Below are 22,103 nucleotides of genomic sequence, written 5' to 3' on the forward strand. Positions count from 1 at the left end.
GTATATAACTATAATCAATCTAAATTTTTAAGTACAAGAACAAATATAAAAATATATTATATTACAAGGATAGGTATGATCATTTACGCTATGGTTTGAAAAATTAGACAGAATTTTTTTTAGCATAAAGATTTCAAAAAGCCTTCTCTCCTTTGAGAGGTTCTTTGGTGAAAAATAAAATTAGGTGAACCAAGAAATTTTTTATTAAATTTAGACTAAAAAGATGCACTGCACATGATATTTTTTTTGTGAATTTTTTTAGTGGATGTTTAGGTGTCATTATTTTGATAAAAAATATTTTTTTCAATGACAAAAGATCTTTTTATTTTTTAGTGAATTTGGCAAATTTTTAGTAGTAAAAGTAAAAATACTAGGAAAAAAACATCTTTTTTGAGAAGTTACAATTTACATCTTTTTTTAAAAGATTTTTTTTTCTTAAAAAAAGATATTTTGTAATCATTGATAGACAAAAATATCCTTACTAAAATTTTAAAAAGACACCTTTTACCCACTTTCTTTCATGAATGAATATAGGGCTGCATATGGATCGGATAATATCCGCATATCCGCGGTAATTATCCGCATCCGATCCGAATTTTACGGATATTATCCGATCCGCAGAGTCATCGGATCCGTACTATGGTCGGATCGGATTGCGGATTTGGCAGTGATATCCGCGGATTCGATCCGCAAATCCGCATATCCGCACATCACATATAAATAGCATAGTTTAAGAAAATAAATCCTAATGTGATATGAATTTTAGTGTGTTATTTATGAATTTTATGATATTTTGTTTTTAATTTTTTATGTTGTACTTCAACTTAGAATAATTAAACTTAAATCTTGTGTTATTATTTTGTTTTTGTTATTCAAAAGAACTATTATTGATAATATTTTAGGAGTAAATAGGCTTAAACAGATAAAAAAATGAATTTTTTGGATTTTTTTGTAAAAATAGTCAAATAGAATCTTAAAATAGTTTTTTTTTTTAATTATGCGGATATACCCGATATCCGATCCGCAAGTATGCGGATCGGATCGGATCGGATCCGGCCTAAAAAAATGCGGATATCGTATCCGATCCGATCCGATGAGTGCAGTGCGGATCGGATAGAATTTTAGGCTATATCCGATCCGATCCGATCCGTGTGCAGCCCTAAATGAATATACTATATATTCAATATCTACTTCATGCCTTGAACCTCAGAACCAAGGTTCCAACTCAAACCGCAGCTCCCTGGTAATCTCTGGTTCTCTTCATGCTATCTTTTTTTTTTTTTTTTTTTTATCTATTTTGTGTTTTCAATACATATATGAAAAGTCAATTAATTAATTCATATAAAACCAACGCAACTTTATTTTCTTTTGCTATAATCATATGTGATATCTTTTATTTTTGTTTTTATTTTCATAGATAGATTTATATTTTCTACAATGTTGATCTTGGTTTGATGTTTGAGATTCAATCACATTGAATCATTAATTTCTAGTGTTACGATTTTTAAGAATCTGTATTTGATATTTTGGGAGCATTATTATATAATATTTTGTCAAATTCACTATTGCAAGAATCATGTAATATTTTGAGATAAAATCTTTAACAATTTGATATAAAATATAATCATATATAAATATAAAAAAATATACTAGTATCAAAATATAAAAAAGTAAAAAATCTGAAATGATTCACAAATAAAAATATAACATATTCATTTAGCTTTTGTTCTTCTATACACTCAACAACAAATCATCAGATTCTTTTCTTTTACCCTTTCTTCTTCGTATTATTATAAACTTCATATTACTGTACGTTATTATTATTTGCTTTCTTTTACCATTTTTTCTTCATATTGTTATTATTATTTGCTTTCTTTTCATATTGTCTCTGTCTTCATATTACTTTACGTTATTATTATTTATTATTTATTTTTTTAATCATTTTATCATTATTATTATTAATTTATTTGTGATTTTTATTTGTTTTTTATTATCATAGTATTTTATTTTTATTTAGTATGTTATTATATTCACGATTATTATTTATATTACAATTTATTTTATTAACATTATACATTATAAAATTTGATATAATTTATATAGTATGGCTCCAAAACTAAATCCAAGAAGAGGTTCTAGTCAAGTAAATATTGAAAACGAAGATGCAACAAACGAAGGAGAAGTAAAAACTGTAAAAACAAAATGGGATGATTGGAATACTGAAATATTTTTGACTATCTGTGTGGAAGAAATATGAGATAGTAATAGACCTAATAAATATTTCAATAAAATTGGTTGAAAAAATCTACAAAAAAAAATTTAGAGAGAGAACAGGACTCCCATATGTGCATAGACAACTAAGAAATAGATGGGATGCTATTAAATCTTATTTTCAATTATGGGCTAAATTAATTGGATAAGAGACTGGTCTTGGTTGGGATCATGAGAAAAAAACAGTGTTAACTTCTGAATCTTGGTGGACTGATAAAATTAAGGTATGTTAATTTTACATTATAAAATAATACAATAAGTTAATTTTATTTTTAAAATTTATTAGATATCTTTTATATTTATTCTTTTGCATATTTTAAACAGATTAATCCAGAATTCGCTAAGTTTAAGAATGAAGGTCCTAAATCTTTAGATAGGCTTGAACAATGTTTCAAGGACATCGTAGCTACTGGTTATAGTGCTTGGGCATCATCGGAAGATCCAAATCCTGAAGAATTTAATCAGAACAATGAGGATTTTGAGAGTAGAGGTGACATGAATTATACAAATGAATATATTGAAGAATACATTGCTAATTATACAGTTGTTCAAAGCCCTACTAGAGAGAAAAGAAGGAAGACTTCTAACAAAAAAGTTGAGAAACGAGCTGGAATAGTATCTAGATTACAGGACTCACTTGATCGTATTTTGGTTGGTGTAGAGTCAAAAGCTGCAACTAAGGGAGATGATCCTTGCTCAATAGAAAATTGCATCAAGTTGCTATGCAAATTACCTGACCTAGAACCATATAGTCCACAGTTCTAGTTGGGAATTAGATTAATGGCTAAGCCACAATATAGAAAAACTTTCATTGCATTGAGTGATGATCCTAATCAACAACTTGGATAGCTAGAATCTTTTAAATTGGATGACATGAACCGTCTCTAAACTTTATTTTTAATTTTTTTTTGCATGAATTCTTATTATCGTTATTGTTGAACTTTAATTTAGTGACAATGTTATAATTTATGTTTTGATTTTATATTTTGGAACTTTATTTAATAATGACATTGTGAATAGTATTTTTTGCTTTGTTATCTTATTTTTCATGTTAATTTAAATTATACAGGATGAGTGATTATGAAACAAATAATAATACTGAATATGAAGAGCATGAAAAAGGTTACAAATCAGCCGCTATTAGCTATTTGTGGAGTTGCCAATTATTACTTGCGATATGTCCTCAAACAAGAGAAAAGGACTTCAAAACTATCAGGATATCAATGGCTATTAGAATTAAAGGAGGAGAATGAAATGCGATTTTTTGAACAATTTAGAATGAGAAAATCAGTGTTTAATCGTTTATGCAATGATTTAGTTCTCAATTATGGCTTGAAATCCACACGAGGTGTTAGTAGAGAAGAAATGGTAGCAACATTTTTATACATGCTTGGGCAAGGAGCTTCTTATATAATGTTAGAGAAGCAATTTCAGCATTCAGGTGAAACTATATTTCGTCAATTTCATCATGTTCTATCATGTGTGAAGAAATTGGCAAAAAATATTATTAGACCTATTGATCCTAGTTTTGGAGACACACCTAAATATATTATGGATAATGATAGATATTGGCCATATTTCAAAGATTGTATTAGAGCTATAGATGGTACGCATATAGCCATTCATGTTCACCGAGATGAGTAAGTACGATTTATTAGTAGAAAAGAAAATACTACAACAAATATAATGGCTGTGTGTGATTTTAATATGTATTTTACATTTATATAGGCTGGTTGGGAAGGTTCTGCACATGATACAAGAATTTTTATGGAGGCTCTTTGAACAAAAAAGTTAAATTTTCCACATCCACTAGAAAGTTAGTTATGTCATTTAAGTTTATTTTGAGGTTACATTCATTTTTACGATAATATGTGACTTGATTTTTGTATATTTTTTAATGTATTTCAGGTAAATATTACTTAGTTGATGCTGGTTATCCAACTTTTAAGGGATTCTTAGGACCTTATCGTCATACAAGGTATCATATTCCACAATTTAAACTAGCATCAAATTTTAGATCAAACAATGAAAAGTTCAACTATTGTCATTCAAGTTTAAGGACAGTAATTGAAAGGACTTTTGGAGTATGCAAAGCAAGATGGAAGATACTACAAAACATGCCATTAAGAGCAAAATTTGAAACCCAATGTGATATCATTGTTGCGTGTTTCACCCTTCATAATTTTATAAGAATGATGGATTCTGATGACATAATTATTTTGCAAAAGTTTGAAGATATTATTTCGTTACAAGCCAATGAAAATGACGGTACTACTGTAAGAAATTGATCAACAAATTGTGAAATTAATGAATGGGAAGATCCAACACAAGAAGATGTTCGGGCAATGGAAGAAATAAGAGACAATATAAGAGATCAATTATCGGATCAAATAAATTAGTATAAATAATTATTTTTCTTTTATTATTATTAATGAACTCTTTTATGATTGAATGTCCTTTTAAGTAATTTTATTATTATAAAAGTATTTTGTATTTTTGTATCCAAACAATAACATCTTTTAAATAAGTACTTTTAACTAAAGTATGCAAACATAAAATCACTTTTACTTTTGCAAAAGATCTTTTAAAAAAATATCATTTAAAAAAGATCTTTTTCGAGAATGGCGCCCAAACAAGACCTTAGTTAAATAATAAATTTCATTTTCCACAAAAATTTTTCTCTTTATCATAGTATTATTTTCGGTTCAAATCATTTAAGAAAGATCTTTCTGCCTTCCATTTATTTTCAAAGGAAGAAAGAAAAGAATACTAATCCCCCATTAATACCTTTGACTAGTGTTGGTTTAAATTGGAAAGATTTGGTTTGATATTGACTACTAGCCATTATTAAATTATTACAAGAAAAATGGTCTGTCGCCACACTTTTTTTTGCTACGCTTTAAAAGTGTGGTTGTATGTCCACTTTTCGGCACATTTTGAAAGCGTGGCTATAGGGTTATACATACGGCCAAGCTTAAAAACATGACAATAAATAAAAACGTGGCAAAAAAGCGTGCCAATAGATCGAAAAAAGCGTGGCGATAGAATAATCGACACACTTTCAGATATGACCCTTTCAAAAGCGTGCTGGTAGCTCAAAAAACGTAGCAAAAAGCTATCATTATGCTTTTTTCAAATTTTCATCACGCTTTAAAAGTGTAGCAAAATTGTAGTTTTCTTGTAGTGAATTCATGAGATGCTTTAAACTTTTTAATTTGTAGCTCAATGTATTCTTAAGTGAGCCTATACCACTCATTCTTTTGAACATTTTTTCAAGTTTAAACTTAAACTCTCTTATTATGATTCCCAAAATAAGCCTAACCCACTCATGCTACTTACTTTCTATTTATATATCTCTCTGTTGTAATCAACTCCTAAAGTCAAGGTGCTCTTATCACTCATTTAGTTATTTTGATTTTCTCTGCTCCTAAATGTGCATTTGAAAGGGGCATTTTCTCCATCGCCTAAATTTCTTGGCTGCTAGGGCGTGTCAAGATTGTGGCATTATCTTAGAATGTGAAGGTGAAGGTGAAGATACAACACCTGAAACAGATTTTTGAGTCTAGTAAATAATAATAACATTTTTGGTAATGACAAACATGATTTTAGTTGGGTTGAAAGCCCAAAAGTGTTTTGATGATTCAATGTTGCAGACCCAAATATTATTGAACAGCCCAAACAGAGGAAACCAAGTATCTAAGCTGTAGCTACTTGGACCAAGCCTCTAGTCCAGCCCATTGTCATTCTTGAAAGGAAGAACATCTTCCTGCTAATGGTGCTATGTTGCTTTGGGTAAAGCACAAAGGAGAAATAAGGTTTTACTTTTTCACTAAACATCAAAGAAGAAAAAGGTGTTTTACTTTTTCATCAAGCACCAAATCAGAAGAAAGAAAAGCGAATCAAGGAAGCTATGTCAAATCAAAATTAACATGCACAAATTAGGTATTATCATAAGAGAAAAGGTAAATTATTTCTATTAACATACAAGTCAATTACTTTCTGATTTCTCTTTTCCTATGCACAACTATTTCGAGTAATATGAAGAAAGTGATGGCTACTTTACTCTACTGTGAATTAATAATATTGAAACTTAGGGTCAAAGCACAAGGTTAATGATTTTGATTTATCAAACCCATTGAGGATCTGTTATCAATGAAGCTGCCTTGCCTAACTCTAATTCTAAATTCCTGATTTTTTAGTCTGATGGAAGAAAAAGAAAGGAACCTTAGCTAGCTCAAGATTCAAGAAGCTGACTTTGTAAAGAAGCCCTAGGTGGGAAAATAGAACTCAATACAAAAAGAAAAATCATCTTTAGTTTTGCTCAAGGAGAGAGAACCCAAAATCAGAGAAGAGAGAAACCTCACAAATCAAAGTTTGAAGTCTTGGAAGCATTGTACTTACATAAAAGGGATCATTATGTCAAGATGAATAGCTACATTTGAGCGTTCAAAATATGGGTTAAGCTTATAGGGTTTGAGTTGTTCAACATTATCTCCTTCATGGTTTATTATTGAAAATTCTGGATGTTTGTTGTATCCTTTTTTGTTTGTATTCAGTGGTAAAAGGCATAAAAGTGAGATATTGAGAAAAAGCTATTTAGAGAAAAGGTAAAGAGAGGTATTTGGAGAGAAAAACAAAGATTTATGTCATGTATCTTTTGATTATATTTTTGTTTTGTATCATGTACCTGAGAGGTATTCCTTGCTAAGTTGGGTGAACACTTAGTGGTTGAAAATCTAGGGAGTAAACCTAGTCAAATCTAGCTTGGGTAAAAACTGGGTTTGTCCCAAATAGGATTGGGTTGAATCTTAGAAAAATTTGTGTATGTAATACTTGAAAAGATAGTGAAAATTCCACCATTGTTGTGGTGGAGACTGGATGTAGGTTGCATTGCACAAAGCAGCTGAACCAGGATACATAACTGTGTCATCTTCTTCTTCCCTGTTATAATTGTGTGTTTCAAGAATTTTGAGACAAAATAAAATTGTCTCCTGCATAATTAATCTCGCAGTCTAAACAGAAGCAAAGTTTCATTTTCTAGTTTGAATATTTATTAATCAAGATTAAAAGAATGCCATAGATTCCACCCCCCTTCTCTAGGCCATCAAGAGCCTTCAATTGGTATCAGAACTTAGTACTCAAGGATCAAGCTTAACAGCTTGGAGGAAAGGTCCAATGGCTAATAACTTGGGTGCAAACTCTGTGGCCTACACTCTTACTGACGGTCAATCAAACAACAGGCTTCCTTTCTTCAATAGAAAGAACTACACCTACTGGAAGGAAAGAATGCAGATCTTTGTTCAATCCATTGACTACAGTATATGGAAAATATTGTGAATGATCCTTAAGTACCTACCAAGACAAGTGCTGAAGGACTGATGATTCCTAAAGAAGAAGCTGAATGGAATGATGAAGACAAGAAGAATATGGAGTTAAATGCCAAAGCCATCAAAAGATGTACTGTGCTATCAGTTTCGAGGAATATTGATTCAGCGACTAATGAAAAGTATAAGGTGATAAAGCAGTTGGTCACTAAAATCGATCGCTAATTTTAACATTAACGACCGATTTTCGCAAACAACATAAAAAATAAACTGAAAATTGTTAGTCTCTAAATTAGTGGCTAATGATAAAATTAGCAATTGATTCAACAACTAACAAATATATAAGGTCATAAAGTAGTTAGTCGCTAAAATCAATCACTAAATTTGTCATTAGTGACTAATTTAGCGACCAACATAAAAATTAAACTCAATGATATAAATACTCTCAGTTCCAAAATTCGGGTTTCAGTTTCAGAAAAAACACAAGACACACTATCTCTCTCTCCCACTCTCGTTCAACCACTCTCACTCTCTTTCTCGCCACTGCACGCCAATCGCTCGCCGCTCTCTAGCTGATTGCTCGTCGTCGCCGCTCATCGCTCGTCTCCTCCATTCGCTCCTCTCTAATCGCTGCCCGCTCCTCTCCGCTCGCCACTCGCTCGTTGTCGCTCCTCTCTCCTCGTCGCTGCTCTCTCCTCTCCGATCGTCGTTGATGCACGAGCATCTTTTCTATATTTTCTTATTATTTTAGATATGAATTATTGAGTTTTATTTAGATACTAGCGTTTGAAGCCTATTTGGATGCTATTTTAAGGCGCATTATGGTTTTATTTATTTCAGAAAAAATCCAGACGAGTTTGGCAGAATTCGTGCAGAAGAAAAAGGAAAAAATTGATGCTGCAAAGCTAGCGCCAAACGTCGCTACCTAGCGTTTGGCGCCAAGTGCCTTGTAACGCTGCAAGCCCTCTATGAAGTTGACGCCAAACGCCACGACCTGGCGTTTCGCGCCAGATGCTTTGTAAATTGTGCCAAAGCCATACGCTAGTGGCGCTAAACGCCGAGCTGAACGTTAAGTATCAGGAAGACAGTAAACCTACAATCCTTCTCTGCCCCAGCGGTGTTAAACGCCGAGCATGGTGTTTAGCGGCAGTAGCGCGTATATATATATATATATATATTTCATGCCTATAAGACACATTTGGCTTGCTTTTTTTCTTTCTTTACTATGTATATATAATGGCCTTCGGCAACTTTTTTTATCTTTTTTTTGAATAATAATAATAATAATAATAATAATAATAATAATAATAATAATAATAATAATAATAATAATAATAATAATAATAATTAAAATTCTTTTATTTTTTCGAAATATTCTATTATAATAAAAATTATTTAGAAAGTCTAATCGATTTTAAATTCAAAGTATCATAAAATTTAATTTAATTACTTTTAGGAAAAATGATTTTCTTTAAATAAAATTCTCAATAAATATAATAAATTGTAAATCACTTATTATTTAATTTTCAAAAAGTTGGGTTGTTATAGTATAATTCGTCACTGACTTATTGTAAAAAAATTAATTATATAAAGATGATGTTTTCTGATTTTTTTGTAATTATGAAAAAGCCAAATGCGTAAAGAAAACAAAAATAAAAGTAGAGGAGTACTAGAGGACCAACAAGTTTTGTAATTTGTAGTCATCAATTAGCTATTATTAATATTTTTAATCGTGTAAAATTACATCTAACAGTGTAGAATTACTCATTTTTTGTTGTTGGCCAGATTTTAATAAAACTACTGGCTCTTTAGACTTTTTCATAAAAGTATTCATACAAATCTAACATACATGGAGAAATTCTCTATCGCTCTGTCAGCATAGATTTTGAAGAAGAGAACGCACACATTGAAACAACAAATATATTTATCTCCTCCTTTAATTTCTATTCCTCTAAGAGAGAATTGTCCAATTCTCGATGTATATGAAAAGATAACTAACTGCAACTTCATCATATCATATTATTTATTTACTAGTACTTGCTTTCTCTTCGTCTGTCTTTGGATTTGTACAATCGCAAGGGTTGAAACCTTTCTGAAGCAACTTCTCAACCTCTTCAAACTGAAGCCCTTTGGTCTCTGGTACCAATAGATAGATGGCAACGAGTCCAATTGTGGAAAACCCAGCAAAGAGGAGGAATGTTCCTACAGCCCCAAGTGCATGGATGAGTGACAAGAATGTCAAACTCACTATGAGATTAGCACACCAGTTTGAAACTGCTGCTATGCCTCCACAAATTCCCCTGAATCTCAATGGGTAAATCTCTGAATTCAAAACCCAAGGCACTGATCCCATTCCAGGAGAGTAGGCTAGGATATATAGTCCCAACACTATAACTGCAAGCACTCCAATTTTGCTTGGGCATCCATCAGAAAACCACACGCGCTTTTGCTCACCGCACACCACTCTGACTTCCTTTGTTTCCGCCAGGCATGCTCTTGGAAGATGCTGCATCATGTTCATTGATTATGTTAAGATTAGATTAGACTAATACATAGATATATATAAGTTGAAAGAGATGGAAGTGATGAACTTACATTGCCCCCAGTGCTGGCACAGAAGGCACATTCAGCTTTCAAACATTTCATGCAGTTCCATGAAGAGACATTAGGGGCATCAAGATAAGCCTGGCATGTAGCGTTAGCACCGAAGCTGAGGGTGTCAACGTTGTCAATTGGAGGAGCGGTGGTAGCTGCCTGATAGAAAACTCCGGTTAGAGTGAGGAGGCAAACGATGATTGCAATAAGGGATAGGAGCATGAGCTTTCTCCTTCCATATTTATCGATGCAAAGCATGCTGAGGATAGATCCAACGGCGTTGAGACCAGATGTGACGAGGGAGAGTGCAAGTGCGGTAGATTTTGATGCAATGCCGGCAAACTGAACAATGGTTGGGCTGTAATACATGACGGTGTTGATGCCAACGAATTGTTGAGCGACTTGAGCAGTCACGCCTGCATACAATCCTCTTCGAACAGCAACGTTGCTGAAAGCAGCCTTCATTTTCTCTCCAAGAGTTTGACCGATCAACCCTTCCTCTTGCTTCTCTTGTTCCACAGCTTCTCTCATCGCTTTTATCTCCCCTTCAATCTCGTCTGCTCTATAAATCTTTTCCAGGATTTTCCTTGACTCATTTTCTTTCCCTTGGTTGTACAACCACCTCGGTGACTCAGGAAGGGTCAGCATTAAAACGAACTGAACCACCGCCGGAAGTCCGGCCACCCCAAGCATCCAACGCCACGTTCCAGGAGTCTGTATATTATGTTAAATAGTTTAGTCAGATATGTTAAATTACGTAATCTTTTTTAGTTATTATCCGAGTAGATATATACCGTGGTGAATGCGAGGTTGATAAGGTAAGAGAGGAATTGGCCAAAGGTGATGAGGAGACCATTGATACAAACGAGAGCTCCTCTAATGGTAGCTGGAGAGGCTTCTAAGATATAGAGAGGGGAAGTCATGGAAGCTATGCCAACTCCAAAACCAACCAAAATTCTTCCAATGACGAGGACCCAAGGAGCTGGGGCAATAGCCATGACTATTGCGCCAAGAAAGAAAACAATATCAGCCCCCAAGATAGAGGTCTTACGGCCGAGCATGTCGTTCATCCATCCACCAAGTGCAGCACCAATAATGGCTCCCGCTACAGCCATACTTACAATGACTTCCTGCAACCATAATTTCTTATCAACTTCTACAAAGTCTTCGCGAATGTAAAGCAAGGCTCCGGAGATAACACCGGTATCGTAGCCAAAGAGGAGACCTCCAATTCCGGCTGATAGAGCAAGGCGCATGATGTAAGGCGAACTGGTTGCTCTTTTCCAGAATTCCATGAACTCTTGCTTACTCGCTGCCTCCGGCCCTCCTTCCATTCTTACTGATTACCTTATTAATTTAATGTGAACCCTGTTGATGATTTCTAGCTTTCCTCTACCACTTGCACTCCACGCTGAAATATTATTATTCCATCCATCATTGTTTATTTATGCATGCAATTAATCTCATACGTTTCATAACATCATGCAGACTTTCAATTATAAAGTAAAATTTGATCTCAACGATAATTATTCAATTATATCTATTCTTTCTTATTCCGATCTTAACACCTTCTCAAAAAGATAATTATTATTGTTCCTAATTAACTATGTAGAGTTGTGATCAGCAACACAAAAACAATTAGGAATATATTCTATCATATCATTATTATTTATTTATATACAAAGGGAAAGTACGATCCAAAAAAGAATTGAAATAAATTAAACAGATAAGATATGCTACTTACTTGTATACAGAAAAAACAGCTAGAAAATGAAATTTGTTAAGAAAACCACAACACTTTGATGTTAAACTTTCGCAGAAGGTCTCTCAGACCAGCTGTGTGGTATTACGCTCCCTTTTTTCTCAAAAGTTCGAAGTTACTGTGGTTGGTTTAAATTATGCCTTTTCTCTCCTTTACATATCTTCCCCGTTAGTGGCAGCTAATATATTCATATCTTTAACAAACAACAATGCACCAAAATTTGTCTATAGTAAATAATAAGCAGAGATTGCCATGTTATATATAACCGTGTTAACCGTATATTAGTTTTTTTAATCCTATCCCATTTTTTGTTTTTTTCGTAAAAATTGATCTGTTTTTTCATGTATCTTATCTATAACTAAAGCTAAAGCTAAGTTCTCTAACAAAATAGTAAAATACACGAATTAGAGAGATACAACGATAATTTAACATCAGTGTGTTGTGGTTTCCATGACAAAGTTCGTTTTCTCACTGCTTTTTTTTAGTACAAGTATATAATATGTTTTGTCTGTTTAATTTGTCTTAATTCTTTTTTGGATTGTATTTTTTTTTATATATAAATAAATAATAATGATATGATAGGATATATTTCTAAGTATTTCTAAGTTCATGATCGCAACTTTATTATATTCAATCCTGTCTTAACCGTATATTAGTTTTCTTATTCCTATCCAATTCTTATTTTGTTTTGTTTGCTTTTTTTGGTTTTTTGTTAAAATTGATCTGTTTTTTCATGTATCTTATCTTTTTATAATCTAAATAAAGCTAAGTTCTCTAACAAAATAATAAAATAAAATAAAAAATAAGAATAAAATAGCTACTTATTTTTTTTTATTTTAACCAATATATAAAAGTTAAACCCTTCAAGTTATGTAATTTTATTATTACTTTTTTTGAAAAGACAAATAAACTTGTACTGGTGATACGCTTTTAAGGACCAATATCACTTTAATAATTTGAAAATTTTCAACATTTTATTATATTCAAAATGTATTCTCCCGTCTATAACCAACAGCAAAAGTTAATTAATCAATTCGAAGTGAATATTTATTTGTTGAGGTGTTCAAAAAAATAGTTTGTACTAAATTATAATTTAGTCTCTAATATTTTCTAAGATAAATTATTAGTTTTTAATAAAAGAAATTGATAAAGGGTAATAATATATGTATCTCAGAAATTGTCGATATGATGATGTGTTTTAAAGAGGTTATGCTCCAAGTAACCATGATGTTAAGGAGAGAATATGGAAGAGAAGTGAAGGGTAAAATACTATTTCAATTAGCATCATAATAAATATATCACTCCCTTATATTTTTATCTTGTACCTTCATTTGTTACATCTCAATATTTTCTAGATCCTCATTTTTATGTATATATGTAACAAACAAAAATATGTATAAATGTATACCGAAAGTCACCACAACAGTCCTATATATAGATGTCTGTACCAATAATTTCTTATATAGTCATAGTTTTTTGAGGTCATATTATATATTCTCACCACAAAACTGATTTGAGAGACCTTATGCGATTCATTCCACCACGACAAATCATTGCAGGTCACCAAACACATTGTTTCACTAAATTGAGTTACTATTGGATTAAACCCGATAGTAAATGATGCACCAATTTAATATATTTTTTCTCCAAAAATTACCGGCAGATTTATTATCGAAAAACAAAATCTACCAATAATTAAAAAATCTTACGAATTCGACGTGGTTACTGTCGACAAATGCGACAGTACTCAACATTTTTCTTGTAGTATTTTCTGCCTTTTGCGCTTGTTTCACAAATCTATATTATTTTTTGTTTTCTTAATCAATGCGCAAAGAAGCGTATATATGATTGGTTATATAATTAAGTTCAATTAATCATATAAATAAATGCTAATATATTTTTCTATTAATTATTTTAATGATTCCAAAATTCTAAAAACTTATTTTGACGTAAATATTTTTTCAAACAGACAAAATGTCAAAATTTATAATTATTATTGAAAATAAATCTATATTTTAAAATATTATTAATATAAATATACAAATTTACTTTTAAATATGAAAAAATATCCAATTAATTTTTTTCATCTTTACCATATTTGAGTCGGTGCAAAATTCAGTTGATTTATTTATTGCTAAATACACGTTTATCATTACTGTAATTAGAATTGTAAAATATAATTAATTAAAATTATTTTTCCTCGCTTCTTTTATTAATAGTTAAGAATGGTAGATAAAAAAAAGAAAGAAATTTTGGTTAGAGCATCTTTATCACTTCAATTTTTTTAGTGTATTAAATTACTAATTACTAATTATTTATATCTATGCATTATCTTTGTTGAAGCATGCACATATTTTGTATTTTAATTATATTAAGCACAAACAATTTAACCATAATGGCCCATTATTTGAATTAATTATCTAATAACTCAATTTTTTAACTAAATTATTGACCATATTATTATATAAGTATATAACTATAATCAATCTAAATTTTTAAGTACAAGAACAAATATAAAAATATATTATATTACAAGGATAGGTATGATCATTTACGCTATAGTTTGAAAAATTAGACAAAAATTTTTTTAGCATAAAGATTTCAAATAGCATAAAGATTTCAAAAAGTCTTCTCTCCTTTGAGAGGTTCTTTGATGAAAAATAAAATTAAGTGAACCAAGAAATTTTTTATTAAATTTAGACTAAAAAGATGCATTGCACATGATATTTTTTGTGAATTTTTTTAGTGTATGTTTGAGGATCATTATTTTGATAAAAAAAAAATCTTTTTTTAATAAAAAATATCTTTTTTTATTTTTTAGTGGGTTTGATAAATTTTTAGTAGTAAAAATAAAAGTACTAGAAAAATAAAAAAACATCTTTTTTGAGAAGTTACAATTTATATCTTTTTTTAAAAAAAAAATTTCTTAAAAAAAATGTTTTATAATCATTGATAGACAAAAATATCCTTACTAAAATTTAAAAAAACACCTTTTACCCCTTTCTTTCACGAATGAATATACTATAGGAAGATGTTCACATATGTCACTCTATTTGTTTGGAATATGGTATTTCAATTTTTACAACCATTGAGATATATATTATATAATATATGTGGTCAAGATTTAGTGAATATAAATATTGTGCATATCAATCACAAAAGGTCTACAAAAAACCTACAACGGATTTTTCCTTTTTTCAATATGGAATGGATGAAAATGTCCAACCTACCCCACTTGGTCTGTTTCCGGAAATTATTTTTGATATTGGGGTGGAAATGGAATTTTTTAGGATTATGGATGGATAAGGGTGTTATTCTTAAATGTAGAACTTTTTTGTTTAAAATGTGAAAATCGGACCCTCCGATTTGTTTGGGAATAAAAATCGGACCATTCGATTTATTAGGAATAAAAATCGGACCCTCCAATTTTTGATTTTTTTTATAAAAAAAAATTACAACAAACAAATCAAACTCTCCGATTTAATATTAACAAAATTTTAAAAACTAACTTACAAAGTAATCGGACAGTCCGATTACTGAATCCCATATCAAAATAAAAATACATGTACCACCAACAGAATTGCATTACACACATTCATCTTCCATAATAAAATTTTTTAGCCGTCTGTTTCATCGTAATATACAATGAATCCATCTTGTCAATGATTTATATGAATTTTGTCAAGCCATTTTTTTTAAGCCCTTTTTAACAATAAAATTTTATTTCTTATTTTTTAAATTAACTCTTAAATACATATGTTATCATAAATTTTATAGAATTAAAAGTTTATTAAAAAATTGATGGAAAATAATGTTAGAATATTTAATTTTGCTCATTTTTTTATTTTTCTAAAAAATTTTTAATTTGTGAAAAATCTTAAAATTTATTATTTTATATATCATTTTCATATTTTACTAACAAAATAACAAAATATATATTAAAAATTTTAGTCATATTTTACAATTTTATATATGAAAAATATGTAAAAATATTTTACTTAAATATTTCACTTCTATATAAGTGAAATATACACAAACGGAACCAAAGAAAAAAAATATTTTGAATCCTACTATAGAAAATTGTATTTTACGTTAAATGTATTTTTTATTTTTTATTTTTATCTGAATTATTTTTCAAACGTTACATTAAATAGCTTAAATTTGTTGTTTTTTGCACTTTAAATTAAAATAATTGAGTTATTCTTTTTACTAGGGGTGTGCATGGCCCGGCTGGGCCCGAAGACTCGGCCCGGTCTCGAATATTTTAGGGACTATTTTAGTGTGATTTCACCGGATCTAGATCCGGTCATTATTTCGGGTCGGGTCCGAGCTATGGCTTGGGTCACTCAAAGTCGGTCCGGTGGCTCGGTCATCTTACACAATTAATATTTTGTATTATTAGTGATGGATGATGGCTATTCTTATGTGGAATTTAAGTATTGTAAATCTTAATATTTTGTGTTATTAGTTATTATAATACTATAAGTTAATGTTTTATGTTTAAAATGCATAAGATTTTAGACTAATGCATAATATTTTGTTATTTATATTGATTTAAATATTTGGTGTTATTAGACAATATTAGTATTGATTATGGTTATGCTTTAATTTTAGAGAAGAGTTGGTTCTTGTTATATTTTTCTAAGTGAATTTTACTATGTCAAATAATGGTTGGAGTCTTGGAAATTTGGATATTTTCACATGTTAGCTTATAAGAAGGTATCAAGGTAATATAGTGTTAACGGCCCGGTTTTCACCCGGTATAATTGTGGCCCGAAAGTGTATAGGTTTCATCGGGTCTAGGGCCAGGTTCGGGTCTAATAAATAGGCCCAGTATATATTTCGGACCGAGTCTGAATTACATCAAACCTGATTTCACCCGACCCATGCACACCCCTACTTTTTACCTTGTAAATCTCAACTCTTTCTTACAATTTTTATTAATTATTAAGATTTTTTTACAAGTTTAAAACTATTTTCAATATATATCGTGTAATATATGTTTTTTTATTTTTGTTTTTAGCATATAAGTTTGTTCACTATAAATAAAGAGTCTATCTTAATTAAAATATATATTTAATATTAATAATTAAATAATATTCTTTTCATATATCATTTTGTTAATCTTTAATCTTTTGAGACCAAATTGGTAATTTTTTTTTTGTAAATTTTGATTTGATATATTCATAATTTGCTTTTACGGATTTTATTTTTAAAAAGTAAAATTGTTAAATTCTCGAGTTAACTTTTAAATTCTTACAAGTTTACGAATTTAGATTAATAAAAGAAATAAATTTAATAATTACTAATTTAGATTTGAATAAGCTAGGATGAATTTGAGTAAATTTCATAAATTCACATAAATAGGTATAAATTGGATAACCTTCGAATATACTATATATTTTAAACCTATTTTGGCCTCTTAAGTATTAAAAGTTGTAATTTCATAAAAAAATTACCTTTAAATTAAAATTTTAAAATAAAAAAACATGATATCTAACTATATCTAATAAATTTTAGTTTTTAATGTCGCACGATTTATGATGATTTGTTCAAAGATAGATAATCAGGAGAGAGAAAAAATATTTAATAAAATAAAATAAAATTTTATATATTGAGTTTTGATTGCTTGATTGATGTGAAAAAAATAAATTATAAAAGGCTTGAAATTTTTTATAGCAAAATATCTATTATCTATTATATATTTCTAATTTTACAATTAAAATATGTCACATATCACTCTCTTATTGCAATTAGAATCAAATTTTTTCTTCCAAAATTAAGAAATTTTCATCTTCTCCTTACTAATTTTACAACCAATTCATCTCATTGCAATTGAATTCAAATATTTTCCTCTAAAATTAAAGAATTCTCCTATCCTCCCTCTTCCTTCCTCTATTTCTCTCGTTCCTTTAACCACTCTATCTATTTTATATATCATTATCAATATCAATGACTAATTACTTATTTGACAATTAAAATATGCAACATGACATTCTTTAATTGTATTAAAATTAAAATTAAAATTAAAATATACCTATATTATGTATTATATATTACTATCTAATTTAGCAATCAAATGTGTCACATGACACTCTCTTATTAAAATTGAGAGAAAACATTTGTTTCAAAATTAACAAACTTCCTTCCTAAATTCTCTCATCTACCTCTCTCCATTTTTCTATTTCTCTCTACTATTTTTATTCTATATATAATTTATGTTTTATATTAGTAATTTGACAAATCAAAATATGTCATTCGATATTTTTTTATAATTAAAATAAATATTTTTTCTTCCAAAATTAACAAACTATCACTTTTACTCTCGTTTTTCATCTTTATCTTTCTCTCTCTTTTCTCTCATTCGCTATTTTTTCTATTTTTCTCTTCTACAGAAAACAAAATGAACAAAATAATATAATTTAAATAAAAATATTATTATTAGTGTTATTATATGCATATATAATTTTTTAGTTTTTTATTTAGTTTTAAATTTTCACCGCTTATCTTTTTAATTTATATTTTCATTTCTCTTCTTTCAAATATTTATTACATATAATTTGGAGAGAATACTAATGTTATAATTAAAAGTTAGAATCGAGATTCAATTGTTTTAAAAAATTAATTTTGAGTTAATTTTATAACTATCAGTATAATTTTTTTATGCTAATATCTAATTATATTTTTATATACATAGAGAGAAAAAATATTATTTTGGGCAATTTACCTATATAAAATAAATGCTTGAAACCTTTACCTGATTACAACAATTGAAAACTTGTTTCGTGAATGTCTTGTTTCACTTTCTATATAATCCGTGGGAGCCAACCACGGTTTCCAGATTACACATAAACCGTGGCTGGCAGCAAAGATTTACATGCAAAAAGAGCTCAACGTAAATCGTGGGAGGCAGCCACGGTTTACACTTGGTGAATGCAAGATAGAAACCATTGGAAGCAGCCACGGTTTATGAAGACAAATGTGCATAAAACGTGGCTAGCAGCAACAGTTTATGAAGGGGTTCGAATGGGCATAAACCATTGTGAGCTCCCACGGTTTATGAGGAGAGAAAATCTATATATATGTGAGTGAGATTCAAGCTACTGAGGAGAGATCATTATCACAATGTCAAGTGAGGAAAAGAGTTTTCTTGTCTTAGTGCATTGCTTTGGAAAAATCAAAAGAAGCAAAAAAAATGGTGTGAAGTTCACTGACAGAGAACCATTGAGTGTTTTCATCAGTTCATCAAACACTTTGTCAGATGTGAAGAACAGCATCTTGCAGAAGCTTGGGGTATTTGGAAGCAAGTGGGTGAAGAAGTTATTCTACAAGATTTCCATCGCAGTGATCTCGACCGGTGTTAAGTATGATACCTTTGTGCTAGCGGCTGATGAAGATATTAGGGTTCTGTTTCATTGTGTTAGGAGTTTTCCGGAGGTCAGAATACACGAGTTGTTCGCGAAGTTGGAGGTTGGTGTCGATAGTTCTGGGGCATCAGCTCTAGTTCATAGCTCGACTGTCGCGGGCGGTGCGTCTAGTTCGACGCCTACGGCCCGGCCATCTGTTCTGCAGATTGCATCCCCTTCCTTCGCGGCTGATTTAAAACGAATGGAGGCAGTTGGATCTGTACTGTTGGAGAATCCTGGGGTCTGGCAACAGGCATTTGAGGCGGATACAGGTGGTGCCATAATTCATGAAGATCAAGGCTTTGGGGAACCTGATCGAGTAGAGAATGCAATGCGGGACAATGACTCTGACCAGAAACCTGTAGATATCATTGGGGACAGTGATGATGACACAGGTGCTAATCCACATGCACAACACGGGCCTTCAAGTTCTGGCGCACAGCAGTACCCTCCACACTTCTCCACTCTAAACTTGGAGGCTTTGGGTCAACAGGCGGACGGAGGTGCTACAATTGAGTGTTCTTCTACAGAATTTTAGGTTGGGCAATCGTTCCAGAACTAAATATGAAGCTGTTCTGAATGTGAAGGACTATAGCATCCGTCGTGGTGTTGAGTACCGAGTCTTGGAATCGGATCATCTGAAGTATCATGAAAAATGCAAGGAGTTTGGCAAGGGTTGTACTTGGTTGATTCGCATATCGCTTCATGCACGAAAGGGCACTTGGGAGGTTAGGAGGTACAACGGTCCCCACACTTGCTTGGCCACCTCTATTTCCAGTGATCACCGTCAGCTTGATTACCACGTCATCTATGTGAGGATTTTTCCGTTGGTTAGGGCGGATGCTGCGGTTACGATAAAGGTCTTGCAACAAGCAACAGAAGCTGATTATAGGTTCAGGCCTAGTTACAGGAAGGTTTGGATGGCAAAACAGAAGGCAGTCGCATAAATATATGGAGACTGGGAAGAGTCGTATGCCGAGTTGCCACGTTGGATGCTAGGGGTACAGTTGACCATGGCCGGGACAGTGACTGTGTTGAAGATCTCTCCTGTTCGAGTTGGGGATCAGGTCGATGAGTCTACGGTGTACTTTCATTGTCTTTTCTGGACATTTTCACCCTGCATCGAGGCCTTCTGGCATTGCAAGCCGCTTGTGAGTATTGATGGTACCCACTTGTATGGCAAGTATGAAGGCATGTTACTGTTGGCAATTGCGCAGGATGGGAACTCGAACATCTTCCCGATTGCCTTTGCCCTTGTGGAGGGAGAAAATGCGGAGTCATGGTCATTCTTCTTGTCCAACCTACGAACGCATGTGACACCACAGGAGGGTATCCTTGTTATCTCTGACAGGCATAATGGCATCAAGGCTGCTCTTGAGGATCCCGAGAATGGTTGGCTGCCTCCACGGGCTTTTCGAGCGTACTGTATCCGTCATGTGGCAACGAATTTTAGCCTTAGCTTCAAAGGTAAAGATGCAAGGAGGATGCTGGTGAATGCGACCTATGCAAAAACTGAAGCAGAGGCTCATCAGTAGCATCTGCTGGGAGAACCCGAAACCGCTCATAGAACCATGTGTAGCACACTGTCATCTGCTTGACTTTATTCTGCGGAGATAACTCCCCAAACAACTCGCGGAACCACACCCATGCCGGTCTTCCGTTTTTCATCAGATTCTCAAAGTCAGTCAGGCACCCACTCACGGGCTCCCCATCGATCGGCAAACCCAGCTGATAGGCCACGTCTTGTAAAGTGATAGTGCACTCCTCAAAGGGCATATGAAAGGTGTGGGTCTCAGGACGCCACCTCTCAATGAATGCGCTAAGTAGAGGCTCATCAACCCAGAACCACTGACTGTTCAGCCTAGCCAAGTGATACAAGTCCGCGGTCTCCAGATACGGTATAATTCGATCGTGTAAAGACATATTCTGTTGTCTCCTGACACCGCTAATAATCCTAGTAGACTGCAAAAATATGCATAAGAAAATCCTCAACATACGACCAATATTAACAACATCTAATATAATTTTAAAAAATTATTATACACCAACATTGATTTTCTATGTACTCTAATGATGACAATAGTTCTAATAACGACAACAATAACAAAGCTAACAATACCAACAGGAATCACAAAAGTAACAACAACAACACTAATAATACTAACAACTCGCAATAATAACAATAATAATAATAACAACCATAATAATAATAATAACCATAATAACAATAATGATAATAATAATAACGATAATACTAACAAGTCACATTACTAGTAATAGTAATAATAATAATTATAAAAATAATCAAAATTAAAAGGTCACAATTAAAATAATAATAATATTTATAATAATATTAATAATGATAATAACAATACTAGTATTAATAATAATAATAATTATGAGAATAATAATAATAAAGTTATTTAACTAACCTCTTGGTCGATATATCCAACCACATGCGCAACGCCATTAATCGGTACATACGAGATTCGTCTTCCATCGGTCCACCGCTCAACTGATTCAAAACCTCAATCCGGCCCCATAAACCACAAAGCTCTCCGGATTCTCTCACACCACCAACTTCACAAAATTTTCAATGCTCAAATGTGATCCGCCCTCACCAGCAACGGCTTCTATATTTATACTTGCTCATGCATAAACCGTGGCTGCTTCCAAGGTTTTATGCACACACCATCTTCTTCATAAACCGTGGCTGCCACCCACGGTTTATGTGTTGCATTCACC

General features: G+C 31.6%; 3 protein-coding genes and 1 pseudogene across 4 annotated transcripts; 3 read left to right on the plus strand and 1 right to left on the minus strand.

Annotated features, from left to right (window-relative positions):
- The first annotated feature begins 3,385 nt into the window (after positions 1-3,385).
- On the plus strand, positions 3,386-4,559 carry LOC148578754 (uncharacterized; annotated as a pseudogene). Its single transcript, XR_015902711.1, has 2 exons — positions 3,386-4,087; positions 4,180-4,559. The product of XR_015902711.1 is annotated as an uncharacterized LOC148578754 (transcript).
- Positions 4,560-9,618: 5,059 nt separating this feature from the next.
- LOC107614353 (inositol transporter 4-like) lies at positions 9,619-11,524 on the minus strand. Its single transcript, XM_088499914.1, has 3 exons — positions 10,985-11,524; positions 10,191-10,904; positions 9,619-10,101 (listed from the first exon to the last, which is right to left on the minus strand). The coding sequence occupies exons 1-3, from the start codon at positions 11,522-11,524 to the stop codon at positions 9,619-9,621; spliced, it is 1,737 nt and encodes a 578-aa protein (XP_088356040.1).
- A 7,553-nt stretch (positions 11,525-19,077) lies between these two features.
- On the plus strand, positions 19,078-20,305 carry LOC148578755 (uncharacterized). The gene is made up of 2 exons (XM_088503182.1): positions 19,078-19,861; positions 19,929-20,305. Exons 1-2 carry the CDS (start codon positions 19,078-19,080, stop codon positions 20,303-20,305), a joined length of 1,161 nt encoding a protein of 386 aa, XP_088359308.1.
- A 66-nt stretch (positions 20,306-20,371) lies between these two features.
- On the plus strand, positions 20,372-20,893 carry LOC148578756 (uncharacterized). The gene has a single exon (XM_088503183.1). The coding sequence runs from the start codon at positions 20,372-20,374 to the stop codon at positions 20,891-20,893; it is 522 nt and encodes a 173-aa protein (XP_088359309.1).
- Positions 20,894-22,103: the final 1,210 nt, after the last annotated feature.

This window comes from Arachis ipaensis, chromosome B1 (assembly GCF_059453495.1).
Source record: "Arachis ipaensis isolate K30076 ecotype BB chromosome B1, ASM5945349v1, whole genome shotgun sequence".
In the NCBI taxonomy this organism is placed as follows: Eukaryota; Viridiplantae; Streptophyta; class Magnoliopsida; order Fabales; family Fabaceae; genus Arachis; species Arachis ipaensis.

Bases quoted from the DNA above. Each gene is read 5' to 3' on its own strand.
- LOC107614353 (XM_088499914.1), bottom strand. From the start codon at position 11,524: ATGGAAGGAGGGCCGGAGGCAGCGAGTAAGCAAGAGTTCATGGAATTC. The intron at 10,905-10,984 runs GTATATATCTAC...CATAATATACAG, and splicing joins TCAACCTCGCATTCACCACG to ACTCCTGGAACGTGGCGTTG. The intron at 10,102-10,190 runs GTAAGTTCATCA...AACATGATGCAG, and splicing joins GTGCCAGCACTGGGGGCAAT to CATCTTCCAAGAGCATGCCT.
- LOC148578755 (XM_088503182.1), top strand. From the start codon at position 19,078: ATGTCAAGTGAGGAAAAGAGTTTTCTTGTCTTAGTGCATTGCTTTGGA. The intron at 19,862-19,928 runs GTGCTACAATTG...CTAAATATGAAG, and splicing joins GGGTCAACAGGCGGACGGAG to CTGTTCTGAATGTGAAGGAC.
- LOC148578756 (XM_088503183.1), top strand. From the start codon at position 20,372: ATGGCCGGGACAGTGACTGTGTTGAAGATCTCTCCTGTTCGAGTTGGG.